This window comes from Thunnus thynnus, chromosome 1 (assembly GCF_963924715.1).
Source record: "Thunnus thynnus chromosome 1, fThuThy2.1, whole genome shotgun sequence".
In the NCBI taxonomy this organism is placed as follows: domain Eukaryota; kingdom Metazoa; phylum Chordata; class Actinopteri; order Scombriformes; family Scombridae; genus Thunnus; species Thunnus thynnus.
Window position 1 is genome coordinate 4,788,191 of NC_089517.1, and position 27,615 is coordinate 4,815,805.

At 39.0% G+C, this 27,615-nt stretch overlaps 1 protein-coding gene across 7 annotated transcripts; it reads left to right on the forward strand.

The window, feature by feature from the left end:
- Positions 1-968: 968 nt before the first annotated feature.
- On the forward strand, positions 969-23,907 carry LOC137192337 (NACHT, LRR and PYD domains-containing protein 3-like). 7 transcript variants are annotated; one of them, XM_067603233.1, is made up of 11 exons: positions 969-2,637; positions 3,072-3,212; positions 6,846-7,021; positions 7,678-7,960; positions 9,109-11,002; positions 13,648-13,821; positions 14,309-14,485; positions 15,741-15,914; positions 16,236-16,409; positions 20,221-20,394; positions 21,374-23,906. In XM_067603233.1, the coding sequence occupies exons 4-11, from the start codon at positions 7,687-7,689 to the stop codon at positions 21,381-21,383; spliced, it is 3,051 nt and encodes a 1,016-aa protein (XP_067459334.1). In that variant the 5' UTR covers positions 969-2,637; positions 3,072-3,212; positions 6,846-7,021; positions 7,678-7,686; the 3' UTR covers positions 21,384-23,906. The 7 variants fall into 7 exon arrangements, with proteins under 7 accessions (XP_067459334.1, XP_067459072.1, XP_067459253.1 ...); XM_067602971.1 differs by having other exon boundaries at positions 20,221-23,907; XM_067603152.1 differs by having other exon boundaries at positions 9,112-11,002; positions 20,221-23,907.
- The last annotated feature ends 3,708 nt before the right edge of the window (positions 23,908-27,615 follow it).

The following is a 27,615-nucleotide window of genomic DNA, read 5'->3' on the forward strand; positions in this document are numbered from 1 at the left end:
AAAAAAAAAACTGATAAAAATCTGTTTATCCAGTGAAAACAAATGAACAAAATACAATGAACCCAATGATGGAAAAAACGGAAAGATATTGAAACCATATAAAGCAAAACAGATGGTGGGACTTTTCCATAAATGAATGTCCGTTATATTCAAGCCCTTGCTAAACAAGTTCACACAATGTTGATTAAGCCTATCACCACCAGATAAATCTTTCTGTATTTCATAGTATACATAGTTTTTAATCTAGTGTCTGGTTTGACGTTCCCATGCTGGCCAAATGAATGCGTATTGCGCATGCTCTATGGGCAGAACATGCACATCAGAGACTTCCACCTGGCCAAGCCGGCTAACTAACAGTTAGCCCTCTGCTAACTTGAATGGGATAAAATAATTTAATCATGTGGCTCTTGTAGACTTTCCAAATGTTATTGGATCGAATGGATCAAATTCTGATAATGAAATTTCAAGGGCGTTGTGACACTCAAAACTATTTATCCACCGTTTTACATCTGCAACAGTAGTGACAGACTGTTTTTGTAATTACTCTCTCTACCATATTGGGGAGACAAAAGGTTGCTGGCTGCAGGTTTAAGGTCACACAAAGACATTGGACAGTTACACTTTCAGTAATTAGGAATACTTTTAATGTGTTTCCATTCAAGTTGTTTTGGTTAGCACCATTGAATTCATACATGTACTGTATATGCCAGCAAAGCCTTGCTATACCCACAACCATCCAGCAGGTGGCAGCATAAAGCAAGCAGCATCCTTTTCCCTGTCTTCTTCTTTTTGACAAGTCAAAACAGTCATTCAGTCAGTAAACAGCATGAAAAATGGATAATGAAATACATGAGACCAGGCCATCAAAACAATGAAATATCTGAGTAAATATTTAAATACTATTTTATATTAGAAAGACTATTTTCCCATTCCTGACCAAAAACATGTTAGGAAACAACCGTCCATTTTGCAAGGTGTGTAGGGTGGACTTTAGTGTTAGTCATGGTGGTAAAATTATGTTAACCAGTAAGCCAGGTCAGTTAAACATAAACACACCCAAGAAACCACAAAGAACACATCCAACCATCTGTTTTTGTTTTGTTTTGTTTTTTTGTTTTTTGTTTTTTTTGCAGTGGTCAAATAAAATAACCAGGTTAAAGAGCCACATGGGTTTTGGTCAGGGGGTTTGGGGGTCCTCCCCCAATAAAATTTGATGTTATTTGACTAAAAACCATGCATTTTCAAACGATTTTGGACTATTATCATTACAATATTTATTTTAAAAAAACGCACTGTGTGTCATAAAATATAATAATCACAAAACATTGGTAAAACAGGCTTATAGTGAATGGATTTGAACTGCGATTTTCTCATCCTACCATAGTCAGGCTGTAGCCACTAGCCAGCTATAGGGACAGCTGTGTTTAGAATTTTATCTTTATTTTATCCACAAACAATTTATTTGTCCTGTTTTGCACATATCACAGAGATACAACAGATTACATTAATGCCATCTCAGCACTTTTTATTTCCTTGTTGGAATAAAAGGCACACATCAGACTTAAACTGACAAAGATGTATACTGTCTGTTAGTATTTGACTTTTGTTCCAGGTTTTTCATTCCAAAGTTCAGAGCTGCTGTTCTGTTATCAGATTTCCTTAAAGAACACAGCTAGTGTTTGCCAGGTTAAAGATGAATACCGAGAGTTGAGACTGTTTGCTGCTGATTAATTTCACCTTCACTCATCAGCTTGATTCAGATTATTTTCAGCATCTAGAGGTAATGTAACCAACAGTTTTCATCATGTTTGTGTCAGCAGGTGTTAAAATGATCTGATGACAGTAGAGATGGTAGTTATAGTGATGTGTTATGTTGCTTTATTGACTGCATTGGTGGAATGAACAAAATGCCAAATGCAAGAAATAAGAGTATTGATCAATACTCTTATTGGTTCTTTGTCATTACTAAAGAATTTGGGGTTTTTGAATTATTGTTTTAGAAAAAAGAATAAATTCAGAACAGGATTAGCTGTGAAAAAACATAGGAAAACCTTGAAGCCTAATGATGAAATGTGCATAGAATGTAGGACTAAATTGGCATAAAAACAGACACACACAAACGTTCCCCAAGAACACCTTAGCGCCTCCCTATCAAAGATCTTGCTTCCAGCGCCCCCCAACGTTCTCTGAATGCCCCCTGGGGGTGGTACCACCCCCATTGAGAAAAACTACTGTAAGTAATTCTAGAAAGCTGGGAGCAACTTTAAATGGTGACTAGCAAAACGCTTATCTCTGTTTGGACCGGCTCTCTCTCTCTCACGTGACTTCCAGGAATGAAAGGGAGAGGAGCAAACAGGAAGAGAGTGAGGAGGGTCTGGCTGTAGTCTTGCAGACTTACCCTAACCCTACGGGCCACACCCACTTTACTACACGACACACCCCCTCCAACCCCTAACCCAACCATCCCCCTCCTCATGCCTAAACCTAACCAAGTAGGTGTTACATGTAGTTACCTGGGTGTGTCATGTAGATACTGCATGTACGTGCTGGGGCTGCAGCTGGATATACTTGAAGGAAGTAAAGCTGACTCCATTTTAAAGTCAACAGAGCAGAAGGAGGAAAAAAGTCTGATGCAGGGTGAGTGTTAATATTAGGGTTGCAAATAATGATAATTATATATATAATAATAATGTCATTATTTATTAAATTGCTGATTAGTTTTTGGAATAATTGTTTAGTTGATTCAACTGTCAGAAAAATATGATATCACAGTGTGGACATCTCCAAACATTGTTTCCTGTTTTCTTCTCCTGATTTTGTGTCCTCACAGCTAAGTAAAGTGGCGCACTGGCAGGGTCAAAATAAAGAAAAGTCACAGTTGAGAACAAGATAGATGTTTATTTGAAGTCTGTTTGTTGGATTTAAACCAGAGTCAAAGTTTATCTTTGTGATGGCTAGAAAACACACATGGTTGTAGTTAAAGTAATGTAAACTAATAAGAAGCTACTAACTTGAGAACAGGCCTGGGTTTATTATACTATGTATGTGTGTGTTTGTGTGTGTGTCCCCAGTGTTACTTGGTTACCTCTCAGATTCCTCAGAGGAGAAGGATGGAGCAGAGTCTCTATTATTCAGCTGTCTGTCTGTGAAGAGAACTGGTCTAAAGATTATCCTCCAGACTTTAGTAATGAACCTGGACCATCAGACACAAAGTGAGAGACTTTTTCTACTGCAAACTGACCTGAAGATGATTCAGTGTTGAAATATAATTTAAAATCAAACACCACTGACTGACAACCAACACTACAACAACCACCTCCAACAACCTCATACATCAGTTATTGGTAGGGATGCACGATATTGGATTTTTTGCCAATATCCAATATGCCAATATGCTGATATTTCCAACTCATTGTGGCCGATTGCCGATACCAATATATGCACGTTTTTTTCCAGTTGGCTGAGGAGACTATTATGCATGCAATCGTAGATTGTACTAAGTATGATCAAGAAAGACAATATATGAAGGGAGAACTTAGGAAGACTGGAGCTCAGGATCTCAGCATTAAAACTTAAATGAACCTGCCATGTGGGTGGAGCAGTAGAGTTTTCTTTGAGTTTATTAGACAGACAGGATCAATGTGTAGGATTTAATCTGTGGTTCACACTCTGGAGCAGAAGGTGGGCTCGGTGCTCCGGTTAGATTCACATGGAGAGCCGGGGCTAACGTTAGCTGAGAGGCTAGCTGCAGCTTGACCGAAGGGAAGCACAGCCAGCTGGCCTCTGCTAGCCTCCCAGCTAACGTTAGCCCTGGTTCTGCATGTGGATCCTACCAGAGCCCTGAGCCCCAGTTTGTTATTCAGGTTAAAGTGGGGAGAAGCAGCGGGTCTGACGGGCAGCTGAGTGAAGTGGAGCCTGCGGAGGAAGAACCAGAACTGTTGGGGTGACACAGTCTGTCGAGGAAAGCACCCTGAAGGTCAGGGTTCAGAATCCAGGGTGTCCAGGAGGGAGTGGGAGGGTGGGGAGAGAGTTCAGCTTCCTGACAGCCTGGTGTATGAAGCTGTTAGTGAGTCTGGTGGAGCGGGCACAGAGGCTTCGGAGCAGAGCAGATTGCATCCTCTGTGGACCGTTTGACCCAGTATGCAAACTGGAAGGGGTCCAGGGTGGGGGAGAGGATGGATTTAATATGTGACATGACTAGCCGTTCAAAGCACTTCATGATGATGGGGGTCAGTGCCACAGGGCAACAGTCATTGAAGCTAGATGGAGCGGGTTTCTTTGGCACAGGTATGATGATGGTGGACTTGAAACATGATGGAACGGTAGCCTGAGAGGTATTGAATATATCTGTGAAGACATCTTTAAGCTCCTTTGCGCAGTCCTTCAGAACACAACCAGAGATGTTGTCTGGACCTGTTGACTTGCGGGTGTTGATGGCGAAGAGTGTCCTCTTCATGCTGGCAGCCGACAGGCACAGAGTCTGATCGTGGGAGCGGGGTGGAGTCTTCTGTGGGCATGTGTTGGTTTGTGCTTCAAAACGTGCAAAGAAGCTGTTGAGGTTGTTGAGCAGAGAGATGTTGTGGTTGCAGAGCTGTGGCGTGGGTTTATAGTCTGTGATGGTCTGAATGCCCTGCCACAGGCTACGTGTTTCTCTGCTGTCTTTAAATTGGCTGGTTATCTTGTTTGTGTATTCCTGTTTTGCTTTTCTGATGCCGTGGGACAGGTTGGCTCTCGCTGTTCTCAGGCCAGTTTCATCCCCAGCTCTGTAGGCATTGTCTCTGGCCCTCAGCAGCCGATGGACATCCCCTGTCAGCCATGGCTTCTGGTTAGATCGAGTCATGATGGTTTTTGTGTGGGTCACATCATCAATGCACTTGCTGATATAAGAAGTAACAGTGTCTGTGTAATCCTCAATGTCTGTGAGGTAGTTGTGTGTGGCTGCTTGCTTAAACATTTCCCAGTCTGTTGTGTCAAAGCAGTCTTGGAGAGCAGAGGAGGCCCCCTCTGGCCACACCCGTACCTTCTTCTTCTGTAGACCAGGTCCAAAATGTTGTCTCCTCTTGTTGGGAAATCAACATGCTGGTGAAGTTTTGGGAGGATGGTCTTAAGATCAGCATGATTAAAATCTCCAGCGAGGATGGTGAATCCATCTGGGTGTGCTGTCTGTTGTTCACTAATGACCTGATACAGTTCACAAAGTGCTGCATTCCTGTCACTGCTGTTGGGGGTGGGAGGGATGTAAACAGCGACTAGCAAAATCACTGTAAATTCCCTCGGCAGATAGAAAGGACGGCACCTTATGATCATAAACTCTGCCAGTGGTGAACAGTGTTTGCATACCACCACAGCGTCACGGCACCACGCATCACGGATGTAAACACAGACTCCCCCGCCTCTTTTTTTTTCCTCTGTTTACGAGGGCTCTGTCCGCTCGATAGCATGTTAGCTGCTCCAGTTGTACAGCAGAGTTGGGGATGTTGTCATTTAGCCATGTTTCAGTGAAGAGAAGCACACAGCAATTACTCACGTTACGATTCGCTGACCTCAGCATTCTTATGTGATCCATTTTATTGTCCAGGGATCGTACATTTGCCAGCAGGATGCATGGTATGGCTGGGTGAGTTGGTCTAGCAACTAGCCTAGCCCAGATACCTCCACACTTGCCCCTCTTCTGCTTCCTCGTGCACTGCTTGCGGCGCCTCCTTTCCGAGGGGGGAGCAGCAGTCGAGTCTGGTGTGGTTGCAGGTCGGCGGAGTAATCCGAGCTCCTCTATCGACTCTGTTTGTGCAGTATCCAAAGTGTTGTAAAGCTGGTTCCTGCAGATGTCTAACAGAGTCTGTCGACTGTACTTGTATTCCAGCGTAGACAGATGAGACAAATACGAAAAACTTCCGGACAAACACTTACTAACAGAACAAAATACCGCACAGTCGGGACAGCGAGGGGCCGCTGCGTCTACACGCGCCGCCATAATTTTATGAGTGAGTGTCTTAAGATCTTATGCAGCAAGTTTAGCCATCTAAATGTAAAGTGGCACCTGATGTGTTTAACAAAGCACTGCAGCTCATAAAATGTCTGTAGACAATACGGTCAAACTACGTGCATACATTAGACACTACAAACAAATTGAATTTACAGGAGATAAATGTTCAGGATGTTCATCATATTCATTCAGAGTTTACACATTTAGAAATTTAAATCTCTTTGCTCTCACGTATCTGTAGATACAAAAAGAAGCACAGACCCCACAGTCATAGTGTCTATGTTATTTTTTGTTGTTTTTTTTGTTTTTTGGTATTTAAACACATGTTCAGGAAAATGCCGTAATAGTACGATATCACCTGAAATGATGAAGGCCTTAAGGTGGGTTCAGCATTAGCAGTTAGAAACTTAAGGCCCAATTCTCACACAAACGCCTAAACTGTTTCTTATTTGCATAACAGAAAATGCTCCAAAAGGTGTTGAAAACTCTTAATAGAATCATCAAAATCACGGACTGAACCTGTTGAGTTTATTGATCATCTCTGTTGTCACAAAGAGCTCAGAGACATACTATCAACATCATTAGTTAGGACTAGAATGTCATTTATCATAACTAGAGACAGACAGGAAGGATGAAATACAATCAAAAAGCATGATATTACAGGAGGATAGTCACTGTGTTTCACTATAGTTTCACTCATTTTTATTGGAGAACTGCTAGGCTTACAGATCATGTATAAGATCACTTCCTTGACAGTTTTACATCCAGCAGATTTAACAGTAGTTCAATTTTTAATTAATGACTTAATTACATATGTAGCCTACTATTAAAATCCAATGGTTTGTCCTTTTTACTTTCACAGAACAAAAAAACACACAAGAGTGCACTTTGAGAGACAACCTTCATTTTTAGGTACTCTTGGTGGACAGCTTTAACACCAGCCTTAACGAATCAACCAAAACACGTGAACACACCAGAGTTCACAGAACCACAACAAATGGGTTAGTTGTGAAAGCAGAAGACTAACTGGACCTTGTGGTGAGATTGCTTTGTTGACTGCTGTTTAAGATTGAACTTTTATTGTCAACATTTAAGCCAGAAAAATGTAAATTTTAAAATGTACATTTCCATGATAACTGAGAAAACTCGATCTGATAGAAAGCTCCAGAACAGATACTGAGAAGACTTGTGATGAGACATTTTTATTGAAGATTCTCTTGAGTTTCTCTGAGCCAAACTGGGCTTTTTGTCAAATCAGTCAGATCTAGTAGAAACACAGAATAAGTTTCTACTGGCAGACAGACAAGGACTTTTCACACTACATATTTTTAGCCCAGGGCTAAAAAGCCCTGAAATGACATATGACTACTCTATTTTACTGTAGCCTTGTTTCATACTGGCACCTTTTAGCTCCATGTTTATTCAATTTTCAGGGGATAACCCTGCAAACTCAGAGCTAACCAGGCCCTGGTGCAGGGCCAGCAAGCCCTAGGCTAAAGGCGGGGTTAGCCCATGGGGTTGGCAATATGCCAGAATTGTGCCAGTGTGAAAGCTTTCTTAGCCAGGGGCTAAAAGCTCCCTTAACCTGGGGCTAAGAAGGTTCTAAGAATGCTTTTAACCCTGGGCTAAGTGCAGTGTGAAAAGCCCTAGAGAAACAAAACTGTTCTCTTATCAATGTTCTGTGATTTTACCAGAGAGCCAAGATGACAAAGATCATGGACCTCCTCAACATTCTGGATGATTTAAGAGACAATGAATTTGAGAACTTCAAGTGGTTCCTGAAGTACGAAAAGGTGGGTGACATCGAACCCATCAAAGAGAACCCACTGTCAAAGGCAGAGAGGCGGGACACGGTGGACCTGATGGTGCAGAAATATGAATTTGCTGGAGCGGTTGAAGTGATTAAGAGCATTTTAAAGAAGATCAGCAGGAATGATCTGGTGAGGAAGTTGCCAAATGTCAGCTCAGGAGCAGAAGGTCAGTCACAGTGAGAGACAAACATGAAATCACAGATCTGTGAGGAGAAACTGTATCTTTATATTTTTCGTAATTTTAGATACAGTCCAAACTCATCTTTTTTTCTTCAGGTTCTGTGCTTCAGCACATTCAATTTAAAATAAAATAATTGATACTACATTAAAGTCTCAGCTTTATAGGTTTACATCAACATAGAAATATAAACACATAGTGCCTAAATTGCAGGGGCTCAAAAGTAATGGGACAGATACATATGAAGTCAGACTAAATGATCATATGACGACAGACATAACAATGCAAACTGTAAATCTGGTAATATATCCCCCACTGACCAATAGACACTGGTGGCTCTGAGACATACAATACATCCTCGAGGCTGGTTTCACACTGCGTGGGTAATCTGGGGGGGGCTGTCATTGGCTCATTGAAAGATTGTGGATGCAACTGTGGAAAACATGAATGAACTCTTGTCAGGTGGGCAATGATTTAATTCTGACGGGTGGTCACTACAAAGTAACCATTATTGGTTACTGTAATCAGGGTTGTAGAGAAGCTTTGAGTTTTACTGAATGAAAAGTGTGGTACAAATTAAATGTGTTATTTTATTATTTTTATTATTTCCCCAAGTAGATTTCTCCTGGAGATTGCTAGTTTCTCTGCCATGCACTCAACAAATCAGATAGGGAAAGTGGAACAACTGAATAACAGGGGAGATCATTGCACAGAGTGATTTATCCTTGTTTTAAAGTCTGACTAAAATTTAAACTAACACAAAGTTCCCTCTAGAAGTCAGTTTCCACCTCTTAACATTTTACTGTTTGTTGAATTCAGACATATTCACATTGTGAGAAAAAGCTCTGACTCAGACACAGAGCAAAACAGAGCAAAAAGTCAGGTCTAACACACGTCTTCTATCACTAATACTGATAAAAAGGAAAGGTATGCTATACATAAGAAAGATCAATGTAGAGGAGAAATATGATCACTGATTTGTTGCTTGTACACACATATTTACAGTAACCAGGTTACAACTGTGTGTATTAACACGTTCCCCAATTACCCATGTAATTTCTCTGAATAACCTGGGTACATAAGAACAAGTAAACACACTGATAAATGTTCACATTTATATTTTTCTTCTCTTTCAGAAGATAGTGGTCTGCACAAGGTTTCAGATATATATAAGTTCAGTCTGAGAAGGACATATCAACATGTGACTGAAGGAAATGTTAAAGCAGGAAGTAGAACTCTCCTCAACAGGATCTACACTGAGCTCTACATCACAGAGGGAAAGAGTGAAGAGGTTAATACCCAACATGAGGTGAGGCAGCTTGAGACAACTTCCAAGATGGAGACCCTCCATGACACTCCAATCAAGTGCCACGATATCTTTAAAGCCTTACCTGACCAACATAGACACATTATCAGAGTCGTTCTGACAAATGGTGTCGCTGGCATTGGAAAAACCATCTCAGTGCAAAAGTTCATTCTGGACTGGGCAGAGGGCTTGGAAAACCAAGATGTCGATCTGGTGATTCTGCTTTCATTCAGGGAGCTGAACTTGATCAAAGATAAGCAGTACAGTCTTCTCATGCTGATCCATGATTTCCATCCAATATTACAGAAGGTCACAGCAGAGAAGCTCACTGACTGTAATGTTTTGTTCATCTTTGATGGCCTAGATGAAAGCAGACTTTCATTGGATTTCAAGAACAGGAAGGTTGTGTCTGATGTCACACAGAAGTCATCAGTCAGCGTGCTGTTGACAAACCTCATTGAGGGAAATCTGCTTCCCTTGGCTCTTGTCTGGATAACTTCCCGACCTGCAGCAGCCAGTCAGATCCCTCTCACATATGTTGACAGGGTAACAGAAGTACGAGGCTTCACTGATGCCCAGAAGGAGGAGTACTTCAGGAGGAAATTCAGTGATGAAAAGCTGTCCAACAGAATCATCTCACACATCAAGACATCCAGGATTCTCCACATCATGTGTATGATCCCAATCTTCTGCTGGATTACTGCTAGAGTTCTGAAGTGCATGTTGACTACAGACCAGAGAGGAGAGCTGCCCAAGACCCTGACTGACATGTACTCACACTTCCTGCTGCTTCTTTGCTGGACAAAGAGGAAGAAGCAAAACTATGATGAGGAACATGAGACGAGTCCACAGGAGCTGACGGAGGCTGACAGGGAAGTTCTTCTGAAGCTGGGGAGGCTTGCGTTTGAACATCTGAAGAAAGGAAACATCATGTTCTATAAAGAAGACCTGGAGCAGTGTGGTCTTGATGTCACAGAGGCCTCAGTGTGCTCGGGAGTTTGTACAGAGATCTTCAAAAAAGAGAGTGTGATCTTCCAGAAAACAGTCTACTGCTTTGTTCACCTGAGCGTTCAGGAGTTTCTGGCTGCAGTCTACATGTACCACTGTTACACAAACAGGAAGGCAGAGGTACTGGAGGAATTCCTGGGAGAGGAGTACAAACTCAGGCAGTCAAAACCAAAGTCTTTCCTCGAGAAAATTTCTGCTTATTTCAGAAATAATGACAGGCATGACCCATCTGACAGTAATCATAATTACCCATCATTGGATGACTTCCTGAGGAGAGCCATGGAGAAATCTCTCAGAAATGAAAATGGCCACCTGGACCTGTTTGTTCGCTTCCTTCATGGCCTCTCTCTGGAGTCCAACCAGAGTCTCTTGGGGGACCTGCTGGGTCAGACAGAGAAAAGTCCAGAAATCATCCAGAGAGTCACCAACAACCTGAAGAAGATGAACACTCTTGATATCTCTCCTGACAGAAGCATCAACATCTTCCACTGTCTGATGGAGATGAACGACTGCTCAGTACATCAGGAGATCCAAGAGTTCCTGAAGTCAGAGAACAGATCAGAGAAGAGACTCTCTGATATCCACTGCTCAGCTCTGGCCTACATGCTGCAGATGTCAGAGGAGGTTCTGGATGAGTTGGACCTGAAGAAGTACAACACATCACTGGAGGGACGCAAGAGACTGATCCCAGCTGTGAGGAACTGCAGAAAGGCTCGGTAAATTCAGATGTGCTTAACATTATAAATCAGTGTAGATTAGTAGTTTAGTTCTTCAAATATAAATAATATAAAATTCTTATTATTGTTAAAATAGTACTCTACTTGTTTATAGCCAAAATAATACATCAATTATATTTAGTCACAGATGTTGTTGAGCCGTTTCAAATGTTGTGAGTGCAAATAATGTTGATTTTTCAGTTGGTTGTGTTTAGCTGTTAATGAATGCAGTTATTCTATTTATTTTTAGTAATTATTAATGGATTTTACAGTTTTTTCTTCTATTCATCTTCCTTTGGGTGATGGGGGCATTGTTCAAACCTGGTAAAACAAATAAGGGACTTTAGAGGTTGTGGTGGTTGTGATACATGTATCAGTATTTTTCAGTTATCAGTAGGGATAGGCATTTCAAGAGAAAATACTATTCTACATTCACTAGGAACTATTCGACCGTTCTTCAAAGGTTCCTCACATGCATGTGTCATAATAAATCTCTGGACCTCAGTTTGAAGAAGTTTCTGCAGATGTCTCAAATCAGCTCACACCTCTGTCCAACCTCTTCATACTGGCCAATTACACAATAAGAAACTCTTTACATCATTTCCATATTCTTTCTTCTGGCTTTATTTTTTTAAAGGTAATTCTTGCCATTTTTCATCCTTATTTCTTAATTCTCTCTTGAAGTTATTTTAAAAAAATAATGAAATTTAATACAAACACACTTACAATTTAATCCAGTGCACTGAGTGTGATTATCTTTACCATATTATGTGCCCTTACATTAATCACAAGAATTTGTGAGGTGTACATATAATATGACTGGTATAATGCTTCATAATAATAACAATTCCACATACTTCTGCTTAAAACTTATCATATCAATAATCATCGTTTTGCTTTGCATTTTGTTTCCTTCAGCACATCACAAGTCTTTAAAATTATACCACACATGCACAGGGAGAGAGAGAGAGAGAGACAGAGAGAGAAACTCATTCACGATTTTCACAACTCTCAACACTCTCAAACGACTATGCATAGTAGTTTCAGACTTGTAATATGCTAGCTTTACCTGGCAGAGTTTGTGCGTTACCTCATTTTTGTTTATTTTTTTGAAGGAATTCCACACAGAACTTTTTGATGGCTGTAGTAATCGTGTACATGTAGTTGCATGTTTCTCCTGTTTGTTTAGCCTGTCTCACAGCGCTGTAGTAAATGCTGTAGGTACTGCCCTTGTATGGAAAAGAGCCAAACTGAACGTGCCACACATGTTCTATTGGCACCTGGTAGTTAAAACAGGGGAAAATATATTTTTTAAGACAAGGCAATAGTGACATGAACTATTTGATTTTTATAATTTAATGACTATTCAAAAACTTGAAAATCATGTTAGTTATCAGTGAATGCAGTAAAGTTATTATTACATGAGGAGGTTCTACAAATAATATATAATCAGACAAACTGTTTTTACCATTATGATTAAGAGTTTAAAATATGATCTGTATCATTTTCCAAAGGCACTTTCTGAAGTAATGGAGAATTGCTTTCATCATATTTTTTTCTTAATGGTTTCAGAGCCATTTCATAGTGAGCACAGGGGATCAGCAAATCTGATGAAAATTATTTTTGAATGTAAAAACAAAATTAGCTGAAACACTGATGTGAAGAGCAAATGTTAATCAAAATAGGGAATGTCAAACTGTTTCATCATCAAATGCATGAAGTAAATATAAAGTGTCCTCTTTCATGATAACATATGTTGTAATATATGTGTCATGACAGACTTACTGCCTGTAAACTCTTTGAGACTCACTGTTAAGTTGTGGCCTCAGCTCTGAAGTCCAACCCCTCCCATCTGAGAGAGATTGACCTCAGTCTCTATGAGTGGCAGGATTCAGGAGTAAAGCTCAGCTGGGCTGGAGAGTCCACACTGTAGATTGGAGACTCTGAGATCAGTTCACTCACTGCTGTTACTATTGTTGATCTTAATTTACCAACTTAACCTAATTTATGTACTGTACATACATTTACATCCATTAAGTTAATTTTCTTTTTTCCATGTTAATTTTTTTACTGTGCAAAATTTAGTCTGTTGTCATAAAAGATGACTGATTCTTAAAGAAACAATAGAAAATGTCCACTCTTAGTTGTTAAAGTAAATTAATGTTCATAATTTTTGGTAAAGCTTCACACCTTTATACAAAAGATCCTTTCAACTAATATCTGTTTAGAATTGATCAAGTTTACTTGCTGAAGGAGAGATAATTCTTTATTATATTCTTTAATGGGTTTTAATGAATAATGTCTGATCATTGATATTGATCCTTCAGAACACATACACACAGAGGGACACAGAGAGAACAATGCAGGTGTTTTAAAGTATTTTTTATGAATCAGTGTTGACATGAATAGGTGTCTGAATTTTATGGTAACATTTGGATGATGTCTGTAGAAGACTGACATGATGATCCACAATAACACAATGATAAAACAATGATAAAGTTAATAATGGAATAAAATGACTCATTTTAGAGAAAGGCTCATTGATTAGGATATAGTAATATTGAACTACACATTTAAAACCTGAATGCATCTGATTGGATTATAAATGGATTTTAATCTACATTATTTATTATTTATTTATTCAGATTGAGTGGCTGCATTTTGTCAGAGATCAGCTGTGCTTCTCTGGCCTCAGCTCTGAAGTCCAACCCCTCCCATCTGAGAGAGCTGGATCTGAGTGAAAACAAGCTTCTGGATTCAGGAGTGAAGCTGCTGTGTGATTTCCTGGAGAGTCCGCACTGTAGACTGGAGATTCTGATGTCAGTTCACTGACTCTGTTACTATTGTTGTTGTGCTTTATGTGTTAACAACTGAACCTAATTTATGCACGTCCATAACTTGTATTCATGAAGTTGTTTTCCGTATTTTCATTTTTAATTGTACAAAATTTGGTCTGTAGTTATAAAAGATGACTGATTCTTAAAGAAACTGTAGAAAATGTCCACTATTAGTTTTTAAAATCAACTAATGTTTATCATTTTTGTTAAAGAGTCACATCTGTATGCAAAAGATGCTCTCAACTAATATCTGTTTAAAGAGAGAGATCAATGCACGCGTTTAAAGTATTTTTTATGAATCAGTGTTGACATGAATAGGTGTCATGAATGTTGTGGTGACATTTGGATGATATCTGTAGAAGGCTGACATTACAATGATCCACAATAATACAATGACAAAGTCACTCTACTCATTTTAGAGAAAAGCTTATTGATTAGGACATAGTAACACCATTTATTATTTATTCAGATTGGGTGACTGCCGTTTGTCAGAGATCAGCTGTGAGTCTCTGGCCTCAGCTCTGAAGTCCAATCCCTCCCATCTGAGAGAGCTGGATCTGAGAGGAAACTACATGCTGCAGGATTCAGGAGTGAAACTGCTGTGTGATTTTCTGAAGAGTCCCCACTGTAAATTGAAGACTCTGAGGTCAGACACCACTTTTTACTTCTTCTGTGAGATTAATATGGTGTGAAAATTGTAGTGACACTAAACTGTAGACATAAAGCTGATACTATGCTGATCCACACTGGTAAAGTCTATTCTATAGACTTAGCCTATTCTTCAGTGGTATGGTCTATTGACTGTGTCAGAGTAACGTTGAGCTGCATATTTAAAGCCTTGATATAACAAGAAATCCTACAATGGATAATTCACTCTGAACCTCTTGAACTCTGTTTTTTGTCTTTTATATTTGACAGATTTTAACCTGCATCCTGTTGAGTTTAGGTGTTTGGAGTTTCCATCTTCTAAACTTTAAGGCTGGACAAAAAACAGATTTTCCAATTACACATGATTTTTATTTGAATGATTAATAATTGATTCTTGAAATCCAAGGATCAGTCTTTATATTTGTGCCTTTACTCAGTAAACATGTACACGTGAACTGTGTTGTGTGTCAGCAGTGGTTACTTGTTGTAAATGGTTTGGTTAGAGCAGCATAATGTGTAAAATGTCTACTTTGTGGAAATCGAGTTATTATAATGTGTTATTATAATCTGCTATGTTAGCTGCCTTGGGTCACAACAGTCCTGTAAACTGTGACATGAATAGTTTCGGTCTTTGGACCTGCTGCAATTTACGGGACTGTTGTGACTCAGGATGGTCAGCTGACTCTGACTGTCTTGTAGGGCAGTGGTTCTCAAAGTGGGATCCAGGGACCCCCAGGGTATCCCTGAGGAGGTTCCAGGGGCTCCCCAGCAAAAAGGGGAATAATTTATTGTCACTATAATGCCATCCATAAGAAACACAATGACAGAATGTATGACTATTTTGGTCATGGGTTTCATCCCTTCCTGTAATAAAACATCTAAAAGCAAAAATCTTATCAAATTTGAGAACCACTGTTGTAGGGGACCTAAAGATCACATCTACAAGAGGACCAGACTGAAAAAGACTCCTCACACTGATCTGATCTGACTGTGCAGATTGCACTGTATTCAGTCTCTCTCTACCTGCCAGGGAGCTAACACCAGCCTGAGGCTGTCTGCAGGTGTAAGAATGATGTATTGTAAACACCAATACAAACAAGGCAGATTAACCAATGACCAGACCTTCAGTTTATGCCATCTGTGCTCAAAGTGATAAAGTTGAAACAGCAGGTATTGACAGTCCATTTGTTGCCTTATGGGATAGCATTTATGAACTTTGTCTTCTGAACTGACATCATTTATTCTTTATTCAGACTGAGGTTCTGCAGTTTGTCAGAGATCAGCTGTGCCTCTCTGGTCTCAGCTTTGAAGTCCAACCCCTCCCATCTGACAGAGCTGGATCTGAGAGGAAACAAGCTGCAGGATTCAGGAGTGAAGCACCTGTCAGCTGGACTGGAGAGTCCACACTGTAGATTGGAGACTCTGAGGTCAGTTCATTGATTGTCTGTTACTATTGTTGATCTTAATGTTTGACAGCTGAACCTAATTTATATACATCCATGAAGTTAATTTTTTCCCCATATATTCATATTTTTACTGTATAAAATTTGGTCTATAGTTATAAAAGATGACTGATTCTTAAAGAAACCATAGAAAATGTCCACTGTCAGTTCATAAAATCAACCAATGTTTATCATTTGTGTACAAAAGATCCTCTCAACTAATATGCATTTTAAATTGAAATATTTCTTTACTATATTCTTTATAAATGGATTTTAATCTACATTATTTATTATTTATTTATTCAGATTGAGTCGCTGCAGTTTGTCAGAGATCAGCTGTGCTTCTCTGGTCTCAGCTCTGAAGTCCAACCCCTCCTATCTGAGAGAGCTGGATCTGTCTGGAAACAACCTGCAGGATTCAGGAGTGAAGCTGCTGTGTGATTTTCTGGAGAGTCCACACTGTAGACTGGAGACTCTGAGGTCAGACACCATTTTTACTTCTGTGCTGAGATTAATCAATCAATCACTCAATTTTCATTGACATAGCACCAAATAGAAACCTCAAGCAGAACCAGGCTCTTGGTGGGTGGCCATCTGCTTTGACCGGTTGGGTTGAGAGAGAAAGAAAAAGGGGGGGGCATAATAACAACAATCATAACAATAACAATAACAGCAGCAATAGCCGGGGAAGGACACCAACAAGACCACGAAGGACCGCAAAGGCTCGGCCTGCATCCCAGGGTTTCCTGCGAGATGATGATGAATGCATACAGATGGGAGAGGAGGAGGAGGAGAGAGGAGCTCAGTGCATCATGGGAAGTCCCCTGGCAGTCTAGGTCTATAGCAGCATAACTAAGGGCTGATCCAAGGCAAGTCTGGCCGGCCCTAACTAATATGATGGTACAGTTGTGGTGACACTAAACTACAGACATAAAGCTGATACTATGCGGATCCATACTGAGCATGTTAATGGGAAAGTCTTTCTTTTCTTGTTCAGTGGTTTAGTCCATTGACTGTGTCAGAGTAATGTTGAGCCACATATTTGAAACCATCATATAACAACACTGGATAATTCACTCTGAACCTCTGTTTTTCGTCTTTTATATCTGACAGTTTTAACCTGCATCCTGTTGGATTCAGGTGTTTGATGATTCCATCTTCTAAACTTTAGGCCTAAACAAGAAAATAGATTTTCCAATTACTCACTATTTTTATTTGATTGACCAATAGTTGATTCTTGAAATCTAGAGATCAATCTTTGCATTTGTGCCTTTATTCAGTAAACATGTACATGTTCACTGTTTGTTGTATGCATTGGTTACTTGTTGTAAATAGTTCAGTTAGAGCAATGTAAAATGTCTACTTTGTGGAAATTGAGTTATTACAACATGCACAAAAATCGTATTTGAAGTTTAAAAGTAACGTAGATGCTAGCTGCTATATTAGCTGCCTTGAGTCATGACAGTCCTGTAAACCGTGATGTGAATAGTTCTAGTCTGTGGATCTGCCGCAGTTTATGGGACTGCTGTGACTCAGGATGGTCAGCTGACTCTGGCTGTTTTGTGGGAGATCAAGAGATCACATCTATGAGAGGAACAGAATGAAAAAGGGCTCAACACTGATCTGAGCTCTCGGTTTGTTTGTTAATGAGATATTTCTTCCTATTAAAGGGGAGTTTTTCCTTGCTGCTGTCGTCACATGATGACTAATGGGGGAATGTTGGGTATCTGGAAATTAAAGAGTATGGTCTAGACCTGCTCTATGTAAAAAGTGCCCTGAGTTGTGATTTGGCACTATATAAATCAAATTGACTTGACTTGACTTGATATTAACTCTGACTACAAGATGTGAAATCATGGAAGTTGACTGAACAGTGTGCAGATTGTACTGTATTCAGTCTGTCTCTACCTACTGGGGAGTTAACGCCAACCAGCAGCTGTCTGAAGGTATCAGAATAATGCTTTGTCAACACAAATACAAACAGTGCAGATCAGCTAATGAGCACACCTTCAGTTTCTGCTGTCTGTGCTCAAAGTTATATAGTTAAAACAGCAGGTACTGTCAGTTCATGTGTTGCATTAAGGGATTGCATTTATGTTTTTTAATGTGCAGAATGATGAAGCCCTTGCAAGTGATGCAGGTCTTATGTTATTCTTTTTTTAAAATTTGATTTGATTTATTGAATGGGACAGTGTGCAGTTTTAAACATTAAAGATGCACTGCACTGGAGCTATCTCAGAGCTAATTTGCATCTGTAGTCCCCCACAATCAAAACATACAACAGCACAACAACAAACAGTACAAAGCAAAAAAACAACAACACACAGAACACACCATACAAAATACAAAGCTACACACAACAGCACATCACATACATCCACAATGTCAATTAGAAATTAATAATGTAAACTAGACTTAGTGGTCAGCTGATTGGTCTTTAGTAGATTTTTTAATTTGGCCTTGAATGTATTGATTGAACTACAGTTCTTCATATCATCAGGTAGGGCATTCCACTGAGTTGTGGCTTTCACAGAGAAAGCTGACTGCCCAAATGCAGTGCGACAAAATGGTATGGTACAATCCTGTATAGAAGATATTCTGGCAGATCTAATAGAACTTACTGAGTGAGTGTACACAAAGTCACATAGTGGAGGAGGGGCCAAACCATTTAAAATTTTATAAACTAGACACAAATTTGAGAGTAATCTAAAATTGTCAAAGCTCAGTTAATTATATTTCTCCAGTACGCTACAGTGATGGATATGTATTGGCTTTGCGTCTAGAGTTTTTAGAGTTTGTTTGTATAAGGACCCAAGAGGTTTTATGGATGTTTCTCCAGCCTGCCCCCAACATGTGATGCATAAGACATATGGGAAAGAATCATAGCATGCATAAATATCTTGGCTGTGTCCAAAGCGAGACAGTCATATCTAGAATTTGTTACGCTGTACTTTATGGTTTTAACTGTTTTAACATGTTAACATGTTTCTTAAAGTTCAAATTTGGATCCAGTGTCACACCAAGATATTTAAAATCAGTAATTGTCAATTTTTTCACCATTGATGAAAACATCAGCATTAGGAGGTTGTACCATGGTTTTAGAGAAAAACATACCTTTGGTCTTGTTTACATTTAGACTCAGACATGATTGATCAAGCCAATGTGTGATCCTTTCCAATGCAATTGTTAGCTTAGCAGCAGCTAATTCAGCTGTTTTTGCGTGTGTGTACACAACGGTGTCATCTGCATACATTTGTAGTTCTACATCATGACACTGGTGAGGGAGATCATTAATATATAGGCTAAATAATAGGGGACCTTACACTGACCCTTGTGGAGCACCCATTGTGCACTTCATGTTACTGGACAGTGTGTCACCAACTTTAACACATTGTATCCTATTAGATAAATATGAAGACATCCATGCCAGTGCTCTAGATGAGAAGTTAAATTCAGAGAGTTTTAAAACATCATGATTGACTGTATCCAATGCTTTACGCAGATCTAAAAATACAGCACCAACTACTCCTCCTTTGTCAAGTCTTGATTTAATTTGCTCTATTAAGCGCAAGGTAGCAGTTTCGGTGGAATGATTTGCTCTAAAGCCAAACTGCATACAATGTAGACCAAAATTGCTTGTATTAAGAAATGTTGTCAGTTGTTCAATGACAAGTTTCTCAGCAACCTTTGAGAGTACTGGTAGTGTACTTATTGGTCTGTAGTTACTGGCTTCAAGGCAGTTTCTTGCTCAACTGTTTTGTACATGTAAGCCTAAAAAATATAGATGTGTCATGTTTTAGTCTTTTTGCATTTTTACTTGTGTTTGGCTGCACAACATGAGTTTGTATAGATGGAGCCACAGAGTTTAAGAAGTGAAGTTATTGTGTCTTTATTGAAGTAACAGCATGTTGTCATTAATATTAATGAGAGCTCTTTTTCACTGTTTGTAATTGACAGTTTTTAACCTGCACTGTGAACTGCTGGTCTTGCTGCCTCTCTATTTAGTGTTTCTGTTTTTTTATTTATAGTATATATTTAGTGCCTTGGTGATTTTGTATGTTTTTGTCAATAAATTTCATGGTTTGGGTATTTTAAAAGGTGTTAGGGTTTTGCTTTGGGTGAATGGTGGAGTGTTGTTCACCCCATAGGGCTGACTACATGTAAGGCGTAACACAACCTTCTAAACTTCTACATTATAAACCTTCTTCAGCTCTGAGCAGATTACGAAACATTGAATGATTTAAAGCAGCAACATTGTGTTCTAAAGTGACATCATTTATTCCTTTTTCAGATTGAGTTGCTGCAGTTTATCAGAGATCAGCTGTGCTTCTCTTGCCTCAGCTCTGAAGTCCAACCCCTCCCATCTGACAGAGCTGGAACTGCGTAACAACAAGCTGCAGGTTTCAGACATGAAGTTGCTGTCTGATCTTAAGCAAAGTCAACACTGTAGACTGGAGACTCTGAGGTCAGTAGAGAGTTGAAGTCATTCCATGCTGGTTTCAGAAGTATTGTATTAAACACAGTTAGTATCAAAGCAAATATCCAGTATTTTCTGGAGAACCCCTAACCTTCTCAGTGGTTGTTTTCCTCAGTGAGGCTGTTTTCCCCAGTGAGAGGAGAGTGGTGACAAGCTTCAGGATTGGGCAGAAAGACAGAGAGAGAGAGAGAACAGTCAGCCAAATAGATCAGCCAGAAGCTTATTGTGATCATGTGTTTGAGTTGATGTCCTATAAGATGTATAGTGATAGAGGTCCTGATCATCAGACTGTCATACCGTCAAATCTGATCTGAAAGTGTTTCTAATTTCAACACTAAAGAATTGATCAGTTCATCTTTGTCAGAGCTCTAAGATCAGTCTGACTGCAGCCTGCAAATCACTGGCTCTAATTTCACAGAACCATAATTATGTTTAGTAACCATGTGGTCTTTATACAAAAGAACCTCTGCTGAAGTCCAGGAATCACAGCAAGTGTTTAGCTGAGAGCTCTGACTGATTGTCATGTGATCATTTAACAGCAGGAAAGATCTTCAAATCCCACAGAAACTCTATAGCTTTTAAACTTTTGTAACAATTCACACGATAAACAGTCAATCCATCAGTAAACAGATGAGTGAATGTCTCTGTTTCTGCAGTAATGATGTGTTCATGACTTTCAGCAGTTTCATTCCTCTGTGTACTTCAGTGAAATCTGCAGAGTAAACAGACATGATACCAAAAGTCTCTGCAGGGCTGTGAGTGTGGAGCTCAGTGTATTCACTCCAACACATCAACATAAGAGCTGAAAGGAAGCTGGCTACGGCACACAGCTGTTCCACTTCTGGTCTGAACAGGACTGAAGTCCCAGCTGGTCTTTATGCTGGATGTGCTGCATCACTGACTGATAGCTGATGAGCCTCACTAAACACTGATTTATAACCTCTGTTGTTTCTTCTTCTCTCATCAGTTGGAAGTGATTATCTCTGTAAGAGTGTGAGTGAACATCCAGGTGTGTGTGTTGAGAGAGGATCAGATGTATCCTGATTATCCATCTGGACCGGAGTCTGAATCTGGACTGAACTGACTACAAACTGAACAGTTATCTCTGGATTTTGTTGATGTCAGCACTTTACAAATGTGTTATATATGAGCTGTTTGATGCAGAAAAGATTAAAAGAACAGGTTTTATAAGTAAGACTTTGACCCTGGGCCTATATTTATCAAGTGTTTCAGAATCACACTGAGAGTTAACCAAGGACTAAAACTTATTTATGAAGCAGAAGAGATTTACTCACTCACTACTCACTACTTTTGTTTTATGACAGTCAGAGCAGCCAAGTAGAAATAATGATGGCGTGTTGTAGCTTTCTCACAGTCTTGGCTGGAAATGTTAAACAGTGGTAATTTGGTATATTATGTGTATAGGCATGTAACCAGGCAGGTAACTTACAAATATTATGTAACAAAACCATGATGCCAAAATTCATTATAAGATGATATTTAAAACTGTAAAGAAAGCCTGAGAAATAAATGTAGCCTATATGTTAATTAAGGTAACAGGTAATTTGACTCAGCTGTGTGAAATTATCTTGGTTCAGCCACATGGTTTCACAGCCTGTAATAGTGCTGCATCTTGCACATATTGCACAGACACATGTGGCAAACCCTCTCCACGAAGAACATCTTCTCTTCCACTGTCCAATTCCCCTTTCAACTACACCCCAAGTTAACTTCTGTTATCTACATGGTAAATGGACTGCACTTATATAGCACCTTTCTAGTCTTCCAACCACTCAAAGCGCTGTACAATACATGTAAACATTCACCCATTCACACACATATTCATACACTGATGGCAGAGGCTACCATGCAAGGAGCCAACCTGCTCATCAGGATCTGTTCTAATGCACATTCAGACAGACTCACACACCACTGGTGCGGCCATCAGGAGCAATTTGGGGTTCAGACATTTTGACATGCATCTGGAGGAACCAGGGATGGAACCGCTGATCTTCTGATTAGTGGACTCTACCATCTACAATCTACAGCCGCCTCTTCATGGCTCCAGATTGCATTTCAGAGTCGCTCTGTGTATAAATATTAAAGGTATAGGTATCTAGATTTTATATGCAAAAATATGATGTTAAAATGAATACTTTATATCTCATAATGATATTTAACAAGTCATTTGCATTAGGCTGTAAGTAAACACTGGTAAGCCAATCAGGTGGCTACAACAATGACCATATAATTTAAACTTGTAGGTGAGATAATTTGATTCAGCTGCATGGTCCAGCTCTATCCAATCAGATACTTTACATCTTTTTTTCTAGATTTATGCAGCATCTTGCATGTATTGTACACCACTGCACACAGCGATAATGATGCAAACAGACAGTGGGCACAACTTCATTAAAAACATTAAATTTATCTTCTCCATTGTTCACCTCATCTCCAGCTAAACCTCCTGTTGACTTATGTGTCCTTACAGGTCTTTGAAATATATCTCTGCCATCAGCCATTTCAAACAGAATAATTGAATAAATAAAGCCACAATTTGCACAAATGCAGCTTGATTTTCTATAACTTCACACTGAGCGGTGGGAAATGAATTAGTAATCATTATCAGCACAGATAAATATGGGCCCTGGTCTTTACAGTCAGGGCTGTGGATCAACCTATTTGAGGAGCTCAGGCTGATAAGTCATCTTCCTTTAAATCACTTCTTAAAACTCATTTTTATCCAATGATCTACCAATTGTTTTTGTTTTATATACTGTACATCTTACATTTTAATCGTATGTCTGTTTTACTGTTTTATTTTCTTCCTGTATGTATGTGTTAGTTTTGTGTAAAGCATTATGTAACACTGGTTTCGAGAAGTTTTATACACTTCTCAAGGGAGGGTTATGGGATGATGGTAGTGGTAAACAAAGACCACATACTAACTGCAGAAACATCTGTGGAAATAAATTAAATTGCAGTGTTTTTATCCAGTGTCAAGCTTCAACTTCATCTATAACATCTATTTTTATTTTAGTTATTTTTTGTCTTTGTGTGTAAATGACCCATATTTTATTGAATCTGTGTTCTTTGTTTTGGATATCTGTGGACTTGTTAGACTTTTTTTGCCTAACCACTGGACCACCAGGACACGTCATCTGAGTTTTTGGTTACGCATTATTTTAAAGGTTCATTATTCTTATAGTTTCTTCTTATTAATTTCTTCAAAGTTTCCAGGAAAGAATTGTCAGTGTAATTTGGTACAAGTTATAGATTTCCATTTGTCATTTATTATTGGAAACTTTACTGTCACATATGTTGAATTGTATGTTTTTCTGTAGACAAAACATGTTTGCATGTTTGGCTGACCTGCTTTGAACTGACTATAGGTTATGCTAGCTTAGCAATTGGAATCTGTTAATTGGAAGTGTATCAATTGAACACTGTCTTTATTTTACCTTTAAATTAGTTCTAAAGTACCTGGATCTTTCCAGGAAATTTACTAACTTTAGACTGTCTGTGTTTTCTTTATTTCTTAAAGCTGCACTGTGTAAGACTTGGCAAGAATTTTAATTTAAAACATTCAAAAACTAAATTTATCAACAGAATATGAAGAAATAACAGTTTTCATGTTATGTCAAAGAAATAATACATGCGTATGTATGGTGTCTCAGAGCTATCTACTGAAGTTAGCATGCTAACCAGCTAGCCCCAGCCTGTCCTGTCTTGTAATACCACTTTATACCTTAAGAGGCGATAGTGAGTGACTGTAGCATCCAGTCTGCCTTCAGTCCAACATGAGAGGAAGAAGAAATAGCACTTTGTCTTCTTGGTTAGGTTTATTCAAGCAAACGTTAGCTCAACGTTAGCACTGAATTGATATTGCTATCATACTTCAAACTCCTCGTTACCTAGTTTGCTAGGTAATGGAGCACTGATAATGCACTATTGATTCTGCGTAAACTTTATTGCTGAAATGAAGTGCTATATACAAACAAGGAAACAGTGCCACCAAGTGACAATACAAGAAAACAGCAATCCATAGAGACTTAGCATGCACAAGATGAAGAAATAAATCAATTTAAAAAGAAATTTTTAAAAATGTGGGGAGAGGATAGAGTAAATCTAGGTAGAGATGTCTCTAATTATTTTTTCTATGAAATAACAAAAAATAGAGAAAAATTAAGATTAAGAGGGAAATTGGTTTACAGTATGTTCCCAAAACTTACACAATAAACATAAACAATAAAAGAAATATACAAACTAAGAAGAAAAAAGCAATCCAAGACAAAGTCTGCACCTTGCACACATCCTTCGTAAAATACACAAAACTACTACACCGGACCATCCAACAGTGCTCATAGAGTATAAAGATCCAGCAGCCATACCAACATGTACCCTGTATCTGCTCAGTGACTGAAGCTAAGTAGGCATGGGCTTGGTTAGAACTTGGATGGGAGACCTCTTCGGAAAAATTAAGTTGCCGCTGGAAGTTCTAATAATGAATCTGGTCCTAATAATAAATCCCAATGCCCCAGCACAGACACTGTGCTCCACAAGATGCCTTCCCTCAGATGAGATGTTAAACCCTTTAGAGGAAGCAGTCTCTGTCTGATATCCATCGTTCCGACTACAAGGCTGCAAGTTTAAGCTAAACGGCTCCCGTAGCCAGGTGCACGTTGCATGCTGGGATGCGGATGAGCGAATTTAACAGTTGCTAAAAGAGACGCCTGTAAAGCTTTCCTTGAGCCTAGAAACGTGATTTAAAAATTCGTGACATCATCACAATGTAAAGTCTATGGATTGAGCGGGAGAAACTACATATTCAGTGGGCCACATACCCCCGGAAGTAAACACGGAAGCTAGAAACATTTTTTGCATATGCACGAGGTGAGCAATTCTTATTGAACTGAGTAGGCACCATTTTGGGTCTGGTATCCAGCTCTTACAATACACCCATGTTGCTAACAACTAGCTGGAGAATTTATTGTGTTCTGACCTGGACTAACAACGAGGTGTGTTGCATTTTTGATATTTAGCAAATAGGACCTTCTTCAGGACTTTCTTCCTGTGTTTACATTCTTACTCCCGCCCCAGACACATCTGACCAATGAGAGGAGAGATTATTCTAACCTGACTTGTAGTGATGCATTTTGGTTCCTTTGGATTTTTCTCTTTGTGAAAAGAAACTGAACCAAGTTTACCAACTCATCCACTGATTCAGACCAGAGCAAATGAATTATAGATTTGAAAATGCCCTTAGTCTTGTTTTAGCAAGACTTGTTTGAGTAACACTGGAAATTATAATTTTATGGCTGCTTACATCACTGCTCTACATGTTGCATTTGTTGTGAATTGCAAGGTTACAGTACAAATAATAACCTGCTTATATCTGTAATAAAATAATAAGAAAAACAAGTCTCTCTTTCACCCTTAACACACATCGTGTTTACAGTCAGATGAACTGTTGCACAGGGTGAAGGAGGATACTACATGTGCATGTGGAGTTTTGGCAGAGATTTCTGAACACTTTGCTCTGAGCAGAGTGTTCAGAGCAGCGTGAATTTGTGTGTGTTGGACAGACGTGGGAGTGTTGTCCTCCTTCTGAAAACAGGATGAAGCTGAGTGTGTGTGAGTGTTAAAGGTAGCTCAGTATGAGGAGGGCTGGCAGGCGAGATGTCATTGTTATGCAAGTGTGAGTGTGTGTAATTGACTTATCTGAATAGTATGAAACTTCTGTCGATACTCATTGAGCAGTGAACGCCAGAGACACTCTTGACACCTTAATTCATCGGATAAATGATCCCAATCCAGGAGTCAGGACCCTCCAATGACTAACCAGATCAATCTGAGGGGTCATGACATGATTAACAAGGAGACCAAACATTACTGCATAACAAAATTGGGTTTTTTTTCCTGCCTTTAAAATCTTTTTTCTTGTAAAACACTGGACATTTGTACCTCCTCAGAATTCTTTAAAAAACATTAAAATTAAACAAAATGAGAAGGAAATGTCCCTCTTCAGTTAAGCCACTCACTGCTTATGGACAACCTGTGACAAGTTGTAAGTATAAATTTTATGGTTGTAAAGGTTTGAACTGATACCAGTACCAGTACCTCAAATTTGGTACTGGTACCCAAAGGTACCTTTTTTTGGTACTTTACTCTCTCTGTAATAATATTAAGTTGTTTATTACAGAGAGACCACACATAAACATATGGATATGTTTTCGTATGGTCTCTGTAATAACAAAGTTATTTTGGATTTGGATGTTGTTCTCTTTGCAGAATGATGTTTGTGCAGAGTTTGTTTTCACATTCATCTGCTGAAGGAGGAAAGTTACTCTGTGCTCACATTAAATCTCAGTTTAAAATATGTTTCCTACGAGCATGATTTGTGACATCAAAACTAGTTTGGAGCCAACCAGTATTCAGTTTACACATGTGTGATGTGGAAACTTAAAGCCTCCAGTGCACAAACACTGAGAACAGATTTTTAGTGACGTAGGAGACATCTGGTATCCAGCAGGAAAACTTTTGAAATGAAAAAGATTTGCATATTTATAGATTCTGGATTTTTACATTGAGAGAGAAGGAAGAAATGTAATTTTAAGGATTTCTAACAAGGTAATAACCAACCAATAATAACAAGGTAAAACCACGTCAGACAAATGATTATTCAAAGCAGTCTTTTTATATGTCTTAAAAGTTGTATAGAGGGGGTTTGTAAGAATGTTTCGATAATATCTGACCTAAATACATTTTAATGTTACATTAAAAACATTACATCACAATCAAAAACTTTTTCCATCCCCTTTTCCCTCAATCATGTTTATATTTTTCTTAACTTCTACAAGTCTGACTTACACAAGAAATGAAGCTTGTGAAACACGCTTGAAAATACCAAATAATATCTTAATATTTAAATAAACACTACGTAATCCTCATTGATACTCAAATAGACATCACAACATTAACTCAGTTCTTCATCAGTCTTTCACCTGTCTTCTCTCTCCTGGTTTCTTTGGACACTTTTGATAACTGCATCTGTTACTGAGGTTTTTGTGTGGATGTACATCTCACCCTGCTGGTTACAGCAGGAACTGCAGAACTGTGTGCAGTTTTTTTATTGTTGTTTTCTGCATTCATTTGTTTGTTTCAATCATATCACATGATCTTCATCAGCAGATGTCAGGTGTCATGGTA

Bases quoted from the DNA above. Each gene is read 5' to 3' on its own strand.
- LOC137192337 (XM_067602971.1), top strand. From the start codon at position 7,687: ATGACAAAGATCATGGACCTCCTCAACATTCTGGATGATTTAAGAGAC. The intron at 11,003-13,647 runs GTAAATTCAGAT...TTATTTATTCAG, and splicing joins AGGAACTGCAGAAAGGCTCG to ATTGAGTGGCTGCATTTTGT. The intron at 16,410-20,220 runs GTCAGACACCAT...TTCCTTTTTCAG, and splicing joins TGTAGACTGGAGACTCTGAG to ATTGAGTTGCTGCAGTTTAT.